Source organism: Vulpes vulpes, chromosome 14, assembly GCF_048418805.1.
Source record: "Vulpes vulpes isolate BD-2025 chromosome 14, VulVul3, whole genome shotgun sequence".
NCBI lineage: Eukaryota > Metazoa > Chordata > Mammalia > Carnivora > Canidae > Vulpes > Vulpes vulpes.
Genome location: NC_132793.1, coordinates 100,655,892 through 100,673,968, shown reverse-complemented (window position 1 = coordinate 100,673,968; position 18,077 = coordinate 100,655,892). Strand labels below are relative to the sequence as shown.

At 43.1% G+C, this 18,077-nt stretch overlaps 1 protein-coding gene and 1 pseudogene across 2 annotated transcripts in view; one reads left to right on the top strand and one right to left on the bottom strand.

The window, feature by feature from the left end:
* Positions 1-259: 259 nt before the first annotated feature.
* TICRR (TOPBP1 interacting checkpoint and replication regulator) overlaps positions 260-18,077 on the bottom strand; it is a 45,011-nt gene continuing 27,193 nt past the window's right edge. Inside the window, exons 16-23 of one of the 2 annotated variants that reach the window (XM_072737275.1) lie at positions 9,058-9,148; positions 7,903-7,964; positions 6,680-6,814; positions 5,957-6,114; positions 3,804-4,204; positions 2,062-3,308; positions 1,805-1,930; positions 260-1,044 (exon numbers count right to left, since the gene is read on the bottom strand). In XM_072737275.1, the coding sequence (XP_072593376.1) occupies positions 932-1,044; positions 1,805-1,930; positions 2,062-3,308; positions 3,804-4,204; positions 5,957-6,114; positions 6,680-6,814; positions 7,903-7,964; positions 9,058-9,148 (2,333 nt within the window). In that variant the 3' untranslated portion in view covers positions 260-931. Of the gene's footprint in view, positions 1,045-1,804; positions 1,931-2,061; positions 4,205-5,956; positions 6,115-6,679; positions 6,815-7,902; positions 7,965-9,057; positions 9,149-18,077 lie in introns of both variants that reach the window. The other variant, XM_026001042.2, reaches the window with a different exon arrangement.
* On the top strand, positions 16,225-16,835 carry LOC112918547 (serine/arginine-rich splicing factor 10 pseudogene; annotated as a pseudogene).

Here is an 18,077-nt window from a genome sequence, read left to right as displayed (position 1 = left end):
AAAAGCTTTTCAGAGTTCCTGAGACAGGCCTAATTAAGAAGCCCTAGTCCTGCCCAAGACTGCCAGCAAGCAGTTCCCCAGGACCCTCCTGGCTGCTCCATGACACAGGCATCTCCCCGTGCACAGTGAGGATGGGGCCGGGGCCGGGCTGGGTTTCAGGCTGACCCGGAGACGCAGCTGCTCCAAGAACCACTAGCGCTCGGCCTGAGTGAGTCAACCAGAGACTGTGAGCTTAAACAGAAAGGCCCAGAATGCTAAGTAGCCAGAGAGGATTTTTTTTTTTATTACGTGAGGAATGCAATAAATTTATTCTGCCATGGGACACAGCCTTCAGCTTTTCAAGGGACCTGTGGGGAGCCCTTTCTCCCACTTCACAAGTGAGATGGGGGGGGGTTGTCGGACTTGCCTTGGTCTCTCAGAGGCTAGGGCTGGAATGGGAGCCCCTACAATTCCGTTTGCCCCCAACCCCTAGGCTGAGTTAGGGCACCAGCTATACCACCTCCCTAACAAGGGGGCTAGGGTGGTGGATTGGGGTACCAGGTGGGAAGGACACATTCCAAGAGGATTAAAACCCCTAAGGCACTCTTGTCAGAACTGATAGCGGACAGTAAGAGAGGTGCAGGCCCAGGCCCCCCTGTTCCTTTATGCTCACAGGGACTGGGCTGACTTCCATCTTTGAGCTTCCTCAGTTCCACGGAGCCCTGGTTCTTCATGTTTCTGTGCAGCAAGCCCAGGGTTAATGTAGGACAGATAAGCTGGGCCCTGGCTCAGCAAACCGAATGTCTGTAAGAATTCCTCTGTGGTATGAGCCTGAACTCCTACCCTGTCCACAGAAAACTGCTCCTGGCGCACTTCCTCTGTGTAGGGAGTGTAGGGGCTCTAGCTCAGCTTGGTAGTGTTGTTATAAGTCCCCTGGCCAGTTCTGTCCTAACTAGCTAATCAGCTTCTTCCGTGAGTAAGTTCTGCTGATGGGGCGTCTCCTGGAGATTGCTTGGCTGAACGGAGATTCTTCGGCCGCGGTGGGGAAGACCTCTGATTCCTCATCTAGAAAAAGGCAGAAAGGGCTTGAACTGGAGAGTGATACACACACAGGTGAACTTAAACCCTGCAGGTTTGAGTGCTGCTGAAGCACTGCCCATACTTGTCACAAGGCTCTCCGCCCCCACATCAGCACTGAGCTGGCGGCGGTAAGTAACTGAAAAAGTAAAGTGCTGTGGGTTGAATTCCCTCAGCTGGATTGTACATTGTTTTGCGTGATTTATATCCTGGTCTCGAGGGAAGGGAATCACTGGAGGGCCCCTATCTCCTGCACTCCCCTTCAGTTCTAGACACTCAAGTCCTTCCCCAGGTCGGGTGCAGTAAAGGGAATCCTTGAGTCTGAAGGCTGTGCATGCCAGCCAGTCCTTAATCCTAGCTTGTGTACAGAAGTGTACACCCCTGGAGGGAAGCAGCTGGCTGCCAGTGTGCCACCTGTGTCCCATGCTGCCTGACACATGCTCCTCCGGCTCCAGGGACTAGAGCCACGTGGTGTGTGGTTATGTCCACAGCTGTCACTGCTTAAGGAAGCTGAAGAAAATAGAGCAGGAACTGAGGTCTGCTTAATGACACACTGGAGTTCTCAGGTGGAGTTTCTCTGGGAAGAGTACATGATACCACAGGGACAGTCATCTGTTCCCTACTCGGGCCATCTGACGACTCCACCATCCATCCAGCTACCTGGCAACCCTGAGCTAACTCTGGGGAGTCACCCAAAGGACACAGGTTTGATCCTGTAAGTCTCCAGGACCATTAATGGACAAATTACCTCTGGCTTCATGACATCGCGAGGAAGGGGTCTTCCCTTGGAAGAGCAGTGGAGACTGGGTGAGCGCCTGCAGGCTGCTGGTGGAAAGGCAGCTCCGCACCGCACAACCTGCTGGGGGTGTGGAACCTACAGCGACAACATGCGATGGCACAGGGTAAGCGCGGCCCCGCAGCACCCCAGACCAGGGAGCCAGAGCCTTTTCAGGAAGCACCTCCCTGCCCACCCGGCCAGCTGCCAGCCAAGGGCCCCAGACTCACTGGAAATAAACACCTCGTTGTCCCCTGTCGAGGGGAGGTGCCGCCCACTCATACTCGGAGAGTGCTCCTCACTCCTGCTACGGTCTGTGTCTCCTCTCTGCTCGTCACATGCTCTCTTGGCTTGACACTCCGCTTCCTCCTTGGCAGGAAGGAGCCTCTTCCTGGAGCCCAACCCAAACTGTCCCCAGAAGGCTTCCTCAGCCTGAGGCACACTGTCCCTGGGAGGTGACTGATCTGGCAGTTGGCACACCCCCTCAAGCTCAAAATCCCCCAAGAGAGGAGTCCTACAGCTGCTGAGTTCAAGGCCTGCTCGCTCCCTGTGTTCCGGCTCGAGCAGGGACACGCCTGCAGGAAAGTCAGTGCCGACTTCGCTCCTGCCAGCGGAGCTGCCGCCCACTGCCCTCTTCCTCCGGGGCCAGTCTTTAATGGTGTCAGGAGTGGTCTTCCCGCCATGCTTGGGAGACGGGGTCCAAGGAACACCGACATCTGTTTGAAACGGAGAGGGGGTGCTGGAGGGGCAGCGGGTCGGGGTACAGGACTGGCAAATGTAGGTCTGTCCTCCGCTCTTGCCGGGGGTGCTGTGTGCGGGGCGCAGGCAGGGGGTTGACATGTAGGTGGCTTCAGGTTTACCTGAGGCCTTACTGGCCTGGGACATGCTGCTGAGTCCAGGGAGGGAGCTCTCCTCTCCCAGGGAGCCCACCTTCTGTGGTGGATCAGCTTCAGATAGACAGCCGGGGTCTACCTTTTTAATTCGAAGCTTAGGAAGGCCAGAAGCTTGCATCTCCAGCTCCACCTCATAGGTCTGTGGGCTGGCAGAGGCTTTGGGAACCCGAGGTGAAGCTTGCAGGTTCTCTAGCTGGGAGGCTGCCTGGCGCTGCCTCCTGTCTGCGGTGCAGCGCAGGTCATATGACAGGGTCGGAGGTGAGCCGGGCTGAGGGGATGGAGGAAGCCCGTGGTGCGACAGAGAAGGCTGCTCACAGGTAACCACCATCCTTGACGCCTCACCTTCTTCCGCTGGTGTGACATGACTTTGTAAGCCATTACTGCCATGGTGCTCTGCTTCGTCCAGGAGAGTGAGATACTCTGTGTCACTCACAATAAGCAGAGGAGAGGACAGACGCCAGTCACTGTTGAAGCCAGTCCCACAGTAACTGTGTCTTTCAGGAGAAGGCTGAGGAGAGAGGGTTGCTTCCGTCTGGTCTTTTCTGGCATCTGTGATGGCAGCTGGGTTGCTAGCTGTGGTAACCCTAGGAGCAGCAAAGGGGCTAGGCTGGGGCTGCAGGGAGCTGCTTTCAAGATTAGAGGTGTCTCTCTGCCTTTTTCCAATTTTAGAAGGGAGCAAAGGGGGCATGGGGTCAGATTGGGCTATCAGTGAGGTTCTGGGGGGCGTTGAGGGCACAGGGCAAGAGAGAGATGAGGATACAGTGGGTGCTTTCTGGGGCTCTTCCCAATCCAGTTCTTCAGGGGGAGGAGATTCTATCGAAAATTTCCAAAATGGACTTTTTGTGGAAATCTCACCTAAGGGAGAGGTCAAAGGTTTTTCTGGAGGAGGAGGGGGGAGAGAAATCAGACTTGTACTCTCCAGTGTCTTGGGGACTGAAACAGCTTTATCCTCCCATTTCTGGGCTAGCTCCTCTACCTGAGGAGCCCAGGGGACACAGGGATGGGGGTGCTTTTGATCCACAGGGGTTTCTCTTTGCAGCCCTGAGGCTGCTGCTCTCGGAGGAGTTCTTAGGGCATACCTGCTGGAAGTCAGACTCTCACTCCTGGTCATGGCTGCCCTGCTGGAGGTGTTTTCTGGACTGGAAATCTGTGAAGGTGGCCAAGTTGAATTCAGAAATCCAGGTGGCTGACCACCTGGCCTTTTGGGAGTTCTTGGTATCTTCTTTTCAAGAGGAGAGGTTCCTCCTTTTGCCAGGGAGCGTCCTTTCCGAGGAGTGACTTTTGGTGGAGATGGTGAATCCCAGCCAGGTGAGCAGTCTTTTAAGGATGCCTTAAAAATGACCTGTTTGCCAGGGGTCACTTCTGTAGGGTTTTTTTGCCGCCTTTCAGGGGTGTACAGTGGAGTTTGCGGTGTACGGGGGAACCTTTGTGGTGTAGCTTTAGAGGAGCCTGGAGATTTTCGGTAACTCTTCTTAGGAGTCTGTAAAGAGATACTTGTTTCAGTGCATACACAGCATGACCCATATTCTCTATCGAGCATTAGAATAATCTCTAAGACAATGAGAAAGGCAGATGGGAGATTTCTGGGCAGCTGAACAAATGACTGTAAGCTGGATCTCAAATAGTGACACATTTCCACTTCTAACCATGACCCAGATTTCACTTGTCTACTTTTTCTAGCACCAAACACTGAATCTAATCTTGATTCTACGACAAAATTTTCATTGCATGCTCCAGCTAAAATAGGCTTTGCCTCTAACGATATATCACTCCACTCCCAGCTACTTTTCTCTTCAATGAGACAGCGCCTTCTGGTCTCTGCCTAATGTGGCCTCCAGATATCACATCACCTGCTATTCACCTGCATCAAACATGTGCCGGCTATGCACCCACTATGTGCCAGGCTGTGTGTGTGTGTGTGTGGGGGGGTAGGGCAGGAGGGGTATGGAATATACAGATCCATAAGTTACAGCAACACAGATAACGTCTCAGGAAGGACACCCCAGCAAAAAAATTTCCCTCCCTTCCTGCAACATGCAGTTAAACACTCCCAACAGGTAAAGGAGATCAGACACCCATCATTTCTACAAACTTGCTCGATCATCTCAAGGGAATCCTGATTTGGTGGGCATTTCATGTTCAACGGGGTATACAGCCAGATGATGACACAGGGGTGCCTGTGCACTGACAGGGCCATGCATGGGACAACATGGGGGCACAAGAACAGGCTGGCTGTCTAACCCAGTTAGCAGGAAATGGGGACAGGAATAGTCAGGTCTTTAAGAATGGGTGTCAGCAGGTAAAAGCAAAAGATGGGGAGGAGGGAACTCTTGTGCCTTGGGCTCTAAAGTTTTCTACGTCTAAAAGGAACAGCACCAGCTGTGTGCAGACCAGCATGCAGCCTGATGTTGCCAGGGATGTGGAGGATGAAGCAGGGGCAGGACGAGGGCCACAGCCAGCCCACAGAGGCCTGTGCCTGTCTGAGGAGGACTGAACCTGGTCCTGGAGATCAGTGGTCTTCAAACCCATTCCCATAGATTTATGTCCTCCCTCAACCTCTAAGCTGCTTATTAGGTTTACAATTACTTTTTTTTTTTTTTTTTTTTTAACACAATGGTCTCAATTCAGGAAAACCTAGAAACCCTGCTTTAACAAAGAGTAGTAGAGCTCTAAGCAAAGTGATGCAGTCTGAAAAGATCACTGTAGCCTCTGGAGGCAGGACGGACTTGAAAGGAAAAAAGTGAATGAAATGTTACAAGTAGAACTGAAGTAAGGCAGGAATAGCAGGGGATGGAGAAGAGGGAATGCAATCAAATAGTCTGTAAACTGGCAGGATTGATTGATTGGCTTAGTCTGGTAAGAGGAAGCAGTCCAGAGAGACTCCCACGTTTCTAATGTGGGTGACTGGATCGGGTGGGCAATGTAAGAGAAACAGAGGATTGATCCCTGCCCATTTCAAAAATATATATACATAGCATGATAAAAATGGTGGATGAAACCAACAGACCAGGGGAGATCATTTCTATTCTCTTGGCCTCTACCAGACTGCTATCTTACATCCCCACATACCCAATCATCATTCATCTGGATCCACCCAATGACCTCCAAATAGCTATCAGTATCTATAGATCACCTATCTTCTCTTCCCTAATGGACTCAGTGGGTTTTCTTGGCCATGTCTCTGTTTCCCCCTCAAGACCACACAATTTTAAACATTATAGGAATGTTATACCTGATATGCGGTGGGTATCTCAGAGCCCAATGGGTTTCTTGAAGGCCTTTGAATTCGAGCTGAACACTTCTCAGAGGGGCTGACCATCTCAGACATTGCCCCAAAAAGCAGCCTCTTAGGAGAACGAATACTTTGGTTTGGAGAATTTTCTCTTTGGTCTGCAAGTCAAAAACAGTGATTCTTTCTTAACTCCTGCCCTCCCAGTACAATTAGAACAGCCAGTCCATACAAGATGACAATTTTTTAGAGCAAGTGGGAGTGGAGAGGGAACCCACCTAATTATGCCAACAGCTACAATTATTCCTGCCATCTTGAATTTTAATAGGACTCCATATTAACCTGAGCCTTTACATTATGCAAGTAAAACTATTTGTAAATGTATCTGAGGATCCAAACCAATGATGGATGAAAGCATGAAGGACAAACATATCACCTTCCACCTAGGACACCGAGTGTAGAATATGAACACAAGGTGGAAATAATGGGTAATTCCTGTTAAATGAATAATCACCTCTAAGGATAGTATGGACCAGCTGTAAGAATCCAAAGGGAGGACACTGCTAAGGAAGGCCATGGATTATTCATCACCCTGAACCTCTAATGGGCATACCTATTCTACTGCTCCAATGTCAAGAAAGAAAATGTCAAATTTTGTACTCTTCCCAAAAACACTTCCCACAAAGTAGGCACAGACTTCTGAAGGCAGATGGGCAAGCATGTTACCTGACTTTTCTTGCTGGAATGAGTGAACTCTTTGCACACTTCGAGACTTTGGCTGAGACCCAGAGTAGAAGGAACCAGAATTTGTCCTGCTGAATGACAATTGCTTGATTCGAGGACTTCGTCTCAAGCTTACTTCTGCAAAAGCAGATTTGTAATTTATAACGAGGTAGAAATGCAAACTTTACATTTTCCATTTATGAAATGGGTCAAATTTATGTAGTGCCACACACATGATAAAAATTTGACAAATTACTAACTTTGAGATTTCTAAAGTATTGTAACAAAGCTACAAGGGGTATGATATATAGTCCCAAAGTCCAAAAACAACCACTGACCCTCTAGACAGTCCCTTCAGAAGTTTCAAACTGCAACCCTTTTAACCATCATGTTGGGTTAAAAAAAAAAAAAAAAAAAAAAAGGTGTGTATAGTGTGACTTTTGTAAAAATTTTTTTAATTTAGAAATTGCAGTTTTCATGTTTATGTTATATACATTTGTATAGAAACAACACCTCTAAGTATTACTAAAACTAAAATGTTAACAGTATTTCTGAATTGTGGGATTATCAAGCAATTGTTAAAAACTTGGCTTCTAATTTTTCTTCAATAAACAAATTACTTGAATCATTAAAAAAGTGGTTTCTTGTTTTGGGGGAAACTTTTTATCACCTGTTTTTTAACATTTTATTTCTAAGTAATCTCTACACCAAACATGAAACTTAAACTCACAACCCTAAGATCTAGAGCTCTATCTTCTGATGGACCCAACCAGGTGCATGCCCCTACATGTTCTTTTAAAATAAACAATAGCCCTTTTTTTGTATTACACAGTGGTTTGACTGTACCCTGACGTCCATTTCTATTGTGTAAAAAAATTTTCTCCAGAAATCCCTTGGGTAAATTCTGTGTAAGAGACCATTTACTAATAAATACTTACTGATTTATACTGTGGGCCCAGAGCTATCACAATGTCTGTAAAATATCCTAGGATATGCTAATTGATAGCACAAGTACAGAAGGGCCTTCATAGAAACTAGTTAAAATACAACAGAAAACAGGGACACCTCAGTGGCTCAGTTGGTTAGGCATCTGATTCTTGATCTCAGCTGAGGTCTTGATCTCAGGGTCGTGAGTTCAAGCCCCGAGTTGGGTTCCACATTGGGTGAGGACCCTACTTTAAAAAAAAAAAAAAAAAAGGCAACAAAAAGGAACTGTAGGTAAATACCGTCTGCTCCTTTTTCTGGGGACTCTTCAACAATGTCAATATCAGGACCAGGATCAGAGGACCTTAAGGAACAAAAGGCATAAAGATTATTCAGCATCACTCATTATTAACATACTTAATGCACATTAAAGAGAGAGCCTCTCGCCTCACAAAGCAATAAAGACCACAGAGTTTGATAACACCAGTGTTGGCACGCACTCTCATATGCTTTACTGTCCAAAGTAAAATAGAACATTTTTTTGGGAAGCAGTTTTACAATGTAAAAATTAATTAGAAATATGTATGCCTTCCAAACCACCAATTTCACTTCTTGCAATTTGTCCTGTAGATATCTTATACAAGTGTATAACGTCTGTACACAAATAATGTCTAGAAGAAGCCTTGACAAGCCCCTCCCTATTGTTTCTGTTAAGTGCAGCTAAAAAGCCCTGGACATAAAAAGCCCCAACAAAAGCACTAACGATAACAACAACATTCTTATATATAAAATGACTTACAGACTAAAAGGTGGCAGGAAGAAGCAAACTGGCTGAGGTCCCCAGAACCCCAGGTGAGACAGGGCAATAAGCTCCCAGAGATCCCTTTTTGCTTCATAAATCCCAGACTGGGTGCTGGGGGAATAGACAACCCAGATATATGAACAGGAACAAAAACTGCCCTAAGGAAAGCCAGTTCTCTCTAGTGAAAGAACCAGGAAAGGAGCAGCCTCACATGACAAACTTTCAGATGCTAACTGCCAAGGAAAACTCTGGCCCCACCACACCCAGAGGCCAAGCTGAGATCCTAGACTTCCAGGCTTGCCCAGCAGCAATGAGGACTCCCTCCATCCAATTATGAATGCTTTTTAAAAATGTGGAATATCCATTTGATGGAATGCTTCTCAGAGCGCGCGCGCGCACACACACACAGGATGAACTGTGGACATATGCAACACCACGGATAAATTTCAATTATGGCAAATGAAGTAAGTGAAACAAAAAGTACATTCTGTATGGTTCTCCAGCCCTCATGGAATTTATAGAATGTTAAATGCTTTTTGGTTATAAGACAGTTAAGACCTACGTCATGAGAGGGTTGAGATGATGGACAGTGGCCCACAGGATCTTTAGCAAGGCCGTGTAGGTGCACAAAGGAGCTAGACAAGGATGTTCTCACCTGCCCTTGATTTGTCTGTGAAGAAGCCTTCTGGACACTTGCTTATGTACTGGAGTTTCAGCCACACTCCTAGTCAACAGTCTGTGATAACCTAAAATGTAAATGGCATAAATTTCATTTAACCTTATCAAGAAGCACCAACAAGGCAAAGGGGGCAGTTTGAACCTATGTATGGCTTACTACTCATGCTAGAGTGGTTTTTGCTTGTTTTCACTTAATGGTTTTTAGACTAAAGTCTCACCATAGGACTCAATTTAACATGATACAACAGCTCATCAGCATAAGAGATTAAATAGTAAGCCAATGTAAAATATCGTAAAATTATTCTCGGGGGCCTGAGTGGCTCAGTGGGTTAAGCAGCTGCTTTCAGCTTGGGTCATGATCCCAGGGTTCTGGGATCAAGCCCTACATGCTGAGCAAAGAGCCTGCTTCTCCCTCTCCTCTCTGCTTGTGCTCTCTCGCTCTCTCTCTCTCAAATAAATAAAATCCTAAAATTATTCTCTAATAAGCAATTCTGAAAAAAATGAAAAACACTTATTAAAGCTAATACATTCACTCATCAGTTCAGTTCTTTCACTTATGATTAAATGAAATAAAGTATGTGAAAATGCTGATATGCCATGCAGATAATAAGGTATTTAATAGTAAGATCCAGCTAGCTGGCATAAATTTCCCCAGTAGAGTATGTAACCAAGCTGCTCATAGGAGGACTAGTTTAAAAGGAGTTACAAGTGACTAGGAAGAGAAGTGATTTCGGCAGGAATGTGGCATAAGGACCTCTGAAATAACTCTTCTCCATAAAAGGAATGAGAACACTGGGCAAAAATAGGCAAAATCAGCTTTTTTAGAACTCTGGAAACTAACCAGTTTATTACAATCCATGGAGTATTTATCCAACAAAAACAGTGAATCCCAGTAAGGTGAGCTTCACAGAACATTATCTTGCCCAGGTCCCCCCTCTCCCCAGTCCTGCAGCCTTGAGAACCAACAGTCTGCAATCACTGTGCAAACCAACAGCCCAGGGGCCTGTGAACAGGGCTAAGGTTCCTCCAAAACACCATTCCCAGATCTCATTATCTGACCCGTCTGGCAGTTTCCTGCAAAACCCCACACGCAGGAGTGGTCTCTATTTGACCCGACTCAGAACTCACCCAGTGCAAACAACCTCTTTCCAGGGAACACTTACTGAAGCCAGTCGGCAGCAACTGTAAACATCACTGCTGCCAGAGAGACTGCTAACAGCTGGGGCAAACAACAGGCTAACCAAAAGTTTAAAGGGGAACACTGGGAAAGGAGACATCTGTAGGGGCCTCTGCAAACCTCCACCATATTCCTGGGAATAATAAGCCCAGAATAAACCACTAAGGCTGAAGCTGTCACCCATGACTACCCTCGAGGCCTCCCACATTTAGCCAGGCAGTTTTCGTTCTCTCTGAAGGAATGAGCCAGCTCACCTAGGGCCCTCAGCAGGAGCTGAGAAACTAACTGGTTCCAGACATTAAAGGAAATCTGTCGCATCGTTAGTGGGATCACTTAAGCTAAGTGAGCAGACGTCAGTAGCCACATGAGACAGAATAGACTTTAAGGTAGTTCAGCAAAGTTACTAAGCCAACAAAAGCACTAACGATAACAACAAACCCTGGTTGGGAAGGGACAGGTCTGGCTGTCAGAACTGTGAGGTCCAGTGCTCAGTACAAAATAAGACATGCAAAGAAACAGAGGTTAGCCCAGGCGCAGGAAAAAAGAAGCAGTCCCTGAGGAATTCCAAACATCGGATCTGTTAGACCAAGACTTTAAAAAGCTGTTTGAAATACAAAGACCACATCCAAAGAACCAGAGGGAAGTATGAGACTGAAGACTTGCCCCATAGAGAAGGTCAATAAAGACAGAAATCCTAAAAAAGAACCAAACAGAAATTCTAAAGCTGAAAAATGAAAACCTTATTAAATAGGAGGTGGGAGAAGAATCAACAAATGTGAAGATGGGTTAATTCAGATTAACTAGCCCCAGGGACAGAAAGCAAAAGGATGAAGAGAAACCGTCTCGGACATCTGTGAGACACCATCAAGCATAACATCCACGTACTGGGAGTCTGAGGAGGAGAGAGAAGCACAAAGAACATCTGAAGAAATACTGGCTGAAAAAATCCCAAGTCTGATGAAAGACATTACATATCCAAGAACCTCAATAACCCAAGAAGGATAAAGTCAAAGAGATCCACACCTGCACAAATCATAAATTGTCAGAAGTCAGATAGGATCTTGAAAGGAGCCAAAGAGCAGGGAATTCATCAAGTATAAGGGATCCTCTAGAAGGGTAAAGCTGATTTCTCAACAGAAAGAAAGGACAAAAGATAATGTGATGGTATATTCAAAGCGCTGAAAAGGACTCAACTGAGAAATCTATATCCAGCAAATTATTTTTCAAAATGAAGGAAATTAGCACATTCCCAGATTAAAAACAAACTCCCCTCCTCCCCAAAACAAAACAGAATTTTTAAGTACCAGATCTGCCCCACTAGAGGGAGTCCTTCAGGCCAAAAAGAAAGGGCACTCAAGAGTGAGACCAATCCATGGGAAGAATTAAAGAGTATCAGTGAAGGAACTACATAAATAAATATAATGTATAGCACAAAAGCATTTTTTGTTTGTAACTCTTTTCTCCTAGGAGTTAAAAGATAAAGTGATAATTATAAATTGGTATTGATGGGGGTGCCTGAGTGGCTTGATTGGTTAGGTGTTGGACTCTTGATCTCAGCTTGGGTCTTGATCTCAAGAGTCCTGAATTTGAACCCGTGTTGGGCTCCAAACTGGGTTATGGAGCCTACTTAAAAAAAAAAAAAAAAAAAAAAAAAAAAAGACCTAAATAAAAATAAAAAATATATTGGTGCTGATAAGCATACAATGTACAAAGATGTGATGTGTATGAAAATATAGTACAAAGGAGGAGGTAGGAAACAACTGAATTTATAAGAGCAAAGTTCTTCAATACTACTGAAATTAAATTGGTATTCATCTGAATGAGGCTGTTGCAAGATATTAATCATAATCCCCGGCGGGGCGGGGCTGGGGGGTAATGTCACACAACACTGGTGTAAGAAGCTCTTAGGATTGGTCTCCCACTGAAACAGTTAGTAAACTAGGGGGAGAAATGATCAGAATCAAATATTTTGGAGCTATGGAACCCAACTGGATACTCATAACAATGAAGAAAATGCTTTATATGAAAGGAAGATGCTGATTTTTGGTAAGGGAATGCCATGCATAAACAGCTATATGATCTCCTTTCCTCAGCTTCGCTCCACCTCTATGGGAGAGGTCCACATTCTGGGAGCAGCTGGCTCGAGGTAGAGCAGACAGACAGTGGACACCCTGTCTTCCAAACTTGGGGTTGTGTGTTTTGGTCAATCTGATGGATCCCTGAAGGGCTGATGCAGGTGCTTGCCCTGGTTTTGAACTTCTCAGGATGCAGTAGTTTTCCCTCAGTGCACACCTGGGAAGATATTTTTTTTTAAAGATTTTGAGAGAGAGAGAGAGAGAGAGTGAGCATGCTTGCGAGTAAGTGGGGGACGGGTAGAGGGAGAGAAAAACTCTCAAGTGTACTTCACATGGAGCATACAGCCCAACATGGGGCTCTATCTCACGACCCTGAAATCAAGAGTCAGACACTTAACCAACTGAGCCATCCACGTGCCCCACCCCGGGAAGATTTTTTTTTTTTAAGATTTTATTTATTTATTCATGAAAGACACACACAGAGAGAGAGAGAGAGAGAGAGAGAGAGAGAGAGGCAGAGGGAGAAGCAGGCTCCATGCTGGGAGCCTGATGTGGGACTCGATCCCGGGTCTCCAGGATCACACCCTGGGCTGAAGGCAGGCACTAAATCACTGAGCCATCCGGGTCCCCACCCCTGGGAAGATTTAAGAGACAAGTATACCCTCTTGCTTTTCCCTTTTTGGAGTCAAGACATTTAAGGAAATCTTTGTCAGGTCACTGATTAACCACAGAGATAACAGAACAAACTTCAGTGACCACACACACATGGAATACAAACTTTACAAAAAGCTTAGAAAACAGAGAAAAAAATAAAAAACCAGAGCTAATGCTCTCAATACACAATGATTAGCAAGTGGGAGAATCTGGTTTCCAGAGTTACCACATTATAATACTCAGAATGTCAAATTTTCAACAAAGAATACAAAGAACAGAGAAGTAGAGCCCATTCACAGGAAAAAAAAACGAATTTGATGTAAACCATCCTCAAGAGATCCTAGACATCAGAATCACTGGTCAAGGACATCAAATCAAGTTTTCTAAATATGCTTAATGAGCTCAAGAAAATCATGAATTACTAAAGGATATCAGGAAAACAATATATGAATAAAATGAGAATATCAATAAAGTGATAAAAATTAAAAGAAACCAAATTTTCAAACTATTCCAAAGAATAAAAGAGGAAGAAAGCTTGTAAGTTCATTCAAGAAGGCCAGCATTACCTTGATAACCAAACCAAAGATACTGTAGAATAACTACAGACCAGTATCTCTGATTACCAGAGAGGTAAAAATCCTCAACAAAATATTAGCAAACTGAATACAACAATACATTAAAAAATCATTCACCACAATCAAGTAGGATTTATTCTAAAGATGCAAGAGTGATTCAATATTTGCAAATTAATGTGATACTTCACACAAACGAGAAAGAATACAAACCATATGATCATCCCAAAAAAGAAAAAGCATGTGACAAACTACAATATCCATTCATGATAAAAACTCTCAGCAAAGTTTAGGTTTAGAGGGAACATACCTCAATGTAATAAGGCCATAGATGAGAAACCCCCACAGCTAACATTATACTCAATGGTGAAAAACAGAGCTTTTCTTCAAGACCAGGAACAAGACTCTCAACTAATTTCTTAATTTAAAATTTTTTAAAGATTTTATTTATTTACTCATGAGACACACAGAGAGAGGCAGAGACATAGGTAGAGGGAGAAACAGGCTCCCTGGGGGAAGCCCAATGCGGGACTCCTCTGAGCCGAAGGCAGATGCTTAGCCACTGAGCTACCCAGGTGCCCCTCTCAACTACTTTTCAACACAGTGCTAGATGTCCAAGCTGCAGCAATCAAACAAGAAATAAAAAGGCATCCAAACTGATAAGAAGTCAAACTGTCACTATTTGCAGATTACACAATACTATAGATAGAAAACCCTAAAGATACCACTAAAAAGCTAATAGAAGTGATAAATGCAGTAAAGTTGCAGAGTATGAAATTAATATACAGAAATCAGTTCTACTTCTACACACTAGTAATAAAGTAGAAGAAAAAAAAAAGAAAACAATCCCATTTAAAATTGTGCCCAAAAGAATAAAATACCTAGGAATAAATTCAACCAAGGAGGTAAAAGAATTGTATTCTGAGTACTATAAAACATTGATGAAAAAAATAGAAGATGACACATGGATTGGTAGATTTTAAATTGTTAAAATGTCCATACCACCCAAAGTAATCTACAGATTCAATATAATCCCTATCAAAATAACAAGAGCATTTTTCACAGAACTAGAATAATACTAAAATTTAATGAAACCACAAAAGACCCCAATTAGCCAAAGCAATCTTAAGAAAGAATAAATCTAGAGGTATCACAATCCCAGATTTCAAGAAATACTACAAAGCTGCAGTAATCAAAACAGTATGGTACTGGCACAAAAACAGACTCATAGATCAAGGAACAGAATACAAAGCCCAGAAATAAATCACACTTATATGGTCAATTCATCTACAACAAAGGAGGCAAAAATATGCATTGGGAAAAAGACAATCTCCTCAATAAATGGTGTTGGGAAAACTGGACAGCTCCATGAAAAAAAAAAAAAAATCAAACTGGACCATTTTCTCATGGCAAACAAAAAATAAATAAAATGGATTAGACCTAAATGTGAGACCTGAAACCATAAAAAACCTAGAAAAGAACACAGGCAGTAACTTCTCTGACATCATCCTTAGCAACTTCTTTCTATATATGTCTCCTTGGGCAAGAGAAACAAAAGCAAAAATAAACCATTGGGATTACATCAAAATATAAAAAAGCTTATGCAGAGCAAAGGAAACAAAATCACAAGGCAACCTACTGAGTGGGAGAAGATATTTGCAAATGACATATCCAATAAAAGGTTACTATCCAAAATATATAAAGACTCAGGACAAGTCAGAACCGAAATATAATCCAATTAAAAATGGGCAGAAGAGAGACACCTGGGTGGCTCAACGGTTGAGCATTTGCCGTTGGCTCAAGGTGTGATCCCAGGGTCTGGGGATAGAGTCCTGCATCAGGCTCCCCACAGGAAGCCTGCTTCTCCCTCTGCCTATGTCTCTGCCTCTCTTCTCTCTGTCTCTCATGAATAAATAAAATTAAAAAAAAAAATGAGAAAAGACATGAACAAATATTTCTCTAAAGATATAACAGATGGCAAACAGACACATAAAAAGATGCTCAACATCACTCATCATCAGGGAAATTCAAATCAAAACTACGAGATACCACCTCACACCTGTCAGAACGGCTGAAATCAAAAACACAAGAAACAAGTGTTGGCGAGGATATGGGGAAAAAAGGGATATCCCCATGCACCGTTGGTGGAATACAAGCTGATGCAACCACTGGGGGAAAACAGTATGAAGGTTCCTTAAAAAAAGTAAAAATAAAAATAAAAATAAAAGTAAAAATAGAATTACCATATGATCTAATAATTCCACTACTGGTATTTACCCAGAGAAAATGAAACCACTAATTCGAAAAGACATAAGCACCCCTATATTTACTGCAGCTTTATAACAGCCAAGATATGGAGGTAACCCAAGTGTCCATTGATAGATGGATGGATAAAGAAGATGTGGTATATGTACAATGGAATATTACTCAGTCATTAAAAAGAATGAGATCTTGATATCTATGACAACATGAATCGTCCTACAGGGTATTTTGCTAAGTGAATTAAGTCAGAGAAAGACAAATACCATATGGTTTCACTTACACATGGAATCTAAAACACAAAACAGGTAGTGGAGCCCTCTGGCTGTCTGAGGATCCATGTCGCCAGATCTGTGAACGGTTTACTGAGCCTCTTAGTTCCCCCTGCTGAGACTCATGTCGCTGTCATGTCCTGCTACCTGCGCCCCAACAACATGTCTCTGTTCATAAGGAACATGGTTGACGATACCAGGTTGGAAGATTTACGATGAGAATTTGGTCATTATGGTCCTATAATTGATGTGTATGTTCCACTTGATTTCTACACACGCCATCCAAGAGGATTTGCTTATGTTCAATTTGAGGATGTCCATGATGCTAAAGATGCTTTACATAATTTGGACAAAAAATGGGTTTGTGGACACCAAATTGAAATACAGTTTGCATAGGGGGATTGGAAGACTCCAAATCAAATGAAAGTCAAGGAAGGGAGGAATGAGTACAGTTCTTCACACTATGATGATTATGACAGATATAGACATTCTAGAAGCTCAAGTTATGAAAGAAGATCAAGAAGCCAGTCCTTTGATTACAACCATAGAAGATCTTATAGACCTAGAAACAGTAGACTGGCTGGAAGACCACAGCATAGCAGAAGCCATTCCGATAATATAGACCAAACCACAGCTGGAATACTCAGTACAGTTCTGTTTACTACAAGACAGATCTGAGAAAGCATAAAAAGAACCAAAGAAGGGCAGTTCAAGTGACCAAAGGGTGGATGGAAGATGCAGTATGAATACTGTACGAATATTCTGACTCTGGTCTGAAAAGATAAAAAAGAATGTTATCAAAACTACATGGAATAAATGAAGTCCCTTCAAGTTTGAAAGTAAGCATTTTAGGACAAATAAAAGGAAATTCAACTTAAAATAAAATAAAATAAAATTTAATTTAAAACCCCAGACTCTTACATACATGGAACTGGTGGTTGCCAGAGGGGAGGTGAGTGAGGGATGAATCAAAAAGATAAAGGGAATTAATTTTCAGTTATAAAATAAATGGGTCAAACAGATGAATAGTAATGCACTCCACCTAGCAAGAACAGAACACATACTATTCTCAAATACACACAGAACATTCTCCATTACAGGACAAATGGGAAAGCATAAAATAAGTCTTAATAAAATTAATACTGAAATACAAGGTTTGTTCTCCAACCACAATGGAATGAAATTAGAAATTATCAACAGAAAAAAATTTGGGAAACTCACAAATACATGGAGGTCAACGTACTCCTAAATGACCGATGAGTCAAAGAAGAAATCACATGGGAAATTAGAAAATATTTTGAGATAATGAAAACACAACCCCAACTTACAAGATACAGTTAAAACAGTGCTTAGAAGGGAATCTGCACCTGTAATGCTTGTATTAAAAAAGAAGACTATCTCAAATCATTAACCTCAACTTAACCTTAAAAGCTCAGAAAGATCAAACTAATACCAAAGCAAGTAGAAGGAAGGAAATGATAAAGATTGCATAGGAAATAAATGAAAGCGAGAATTAAAAACAGAAAAATCAATGAAACCAAAAGTTGGTTCTTTGAACAGATCATTAAATTGACAAACCTTTAACTAGACTGACCAAGAGGGAAAACCCAAACTACTATGAGAGAAGGACCATAGATACCAACCTCACAGAAATACAAAGGACTATTAAGGGAATACTATTAACAACTTGTATTAACAGCAAATTAGATCACCAAGAAGAAACTAATTCTTAGAAAGACAAACACTGAAAAGAGACTCAAGAAGAAACAAAATCTAAATAAACCTGTAACAAGTAAAGGACGGAATTAGTTATCAAAAAACTTCCCACAAAGAAATACTCAGGACTAGATGGCTTACTGCTGAATTCTACCTAACATTTAAAAAAGAATTAACACCTTAAAATATGTGGTCAACTGACTTTTGACCAAGATGCCACAATAACTCAATGAGGAAAGAAGCCTTTTCAACAAATGGGACTGAGACAACAG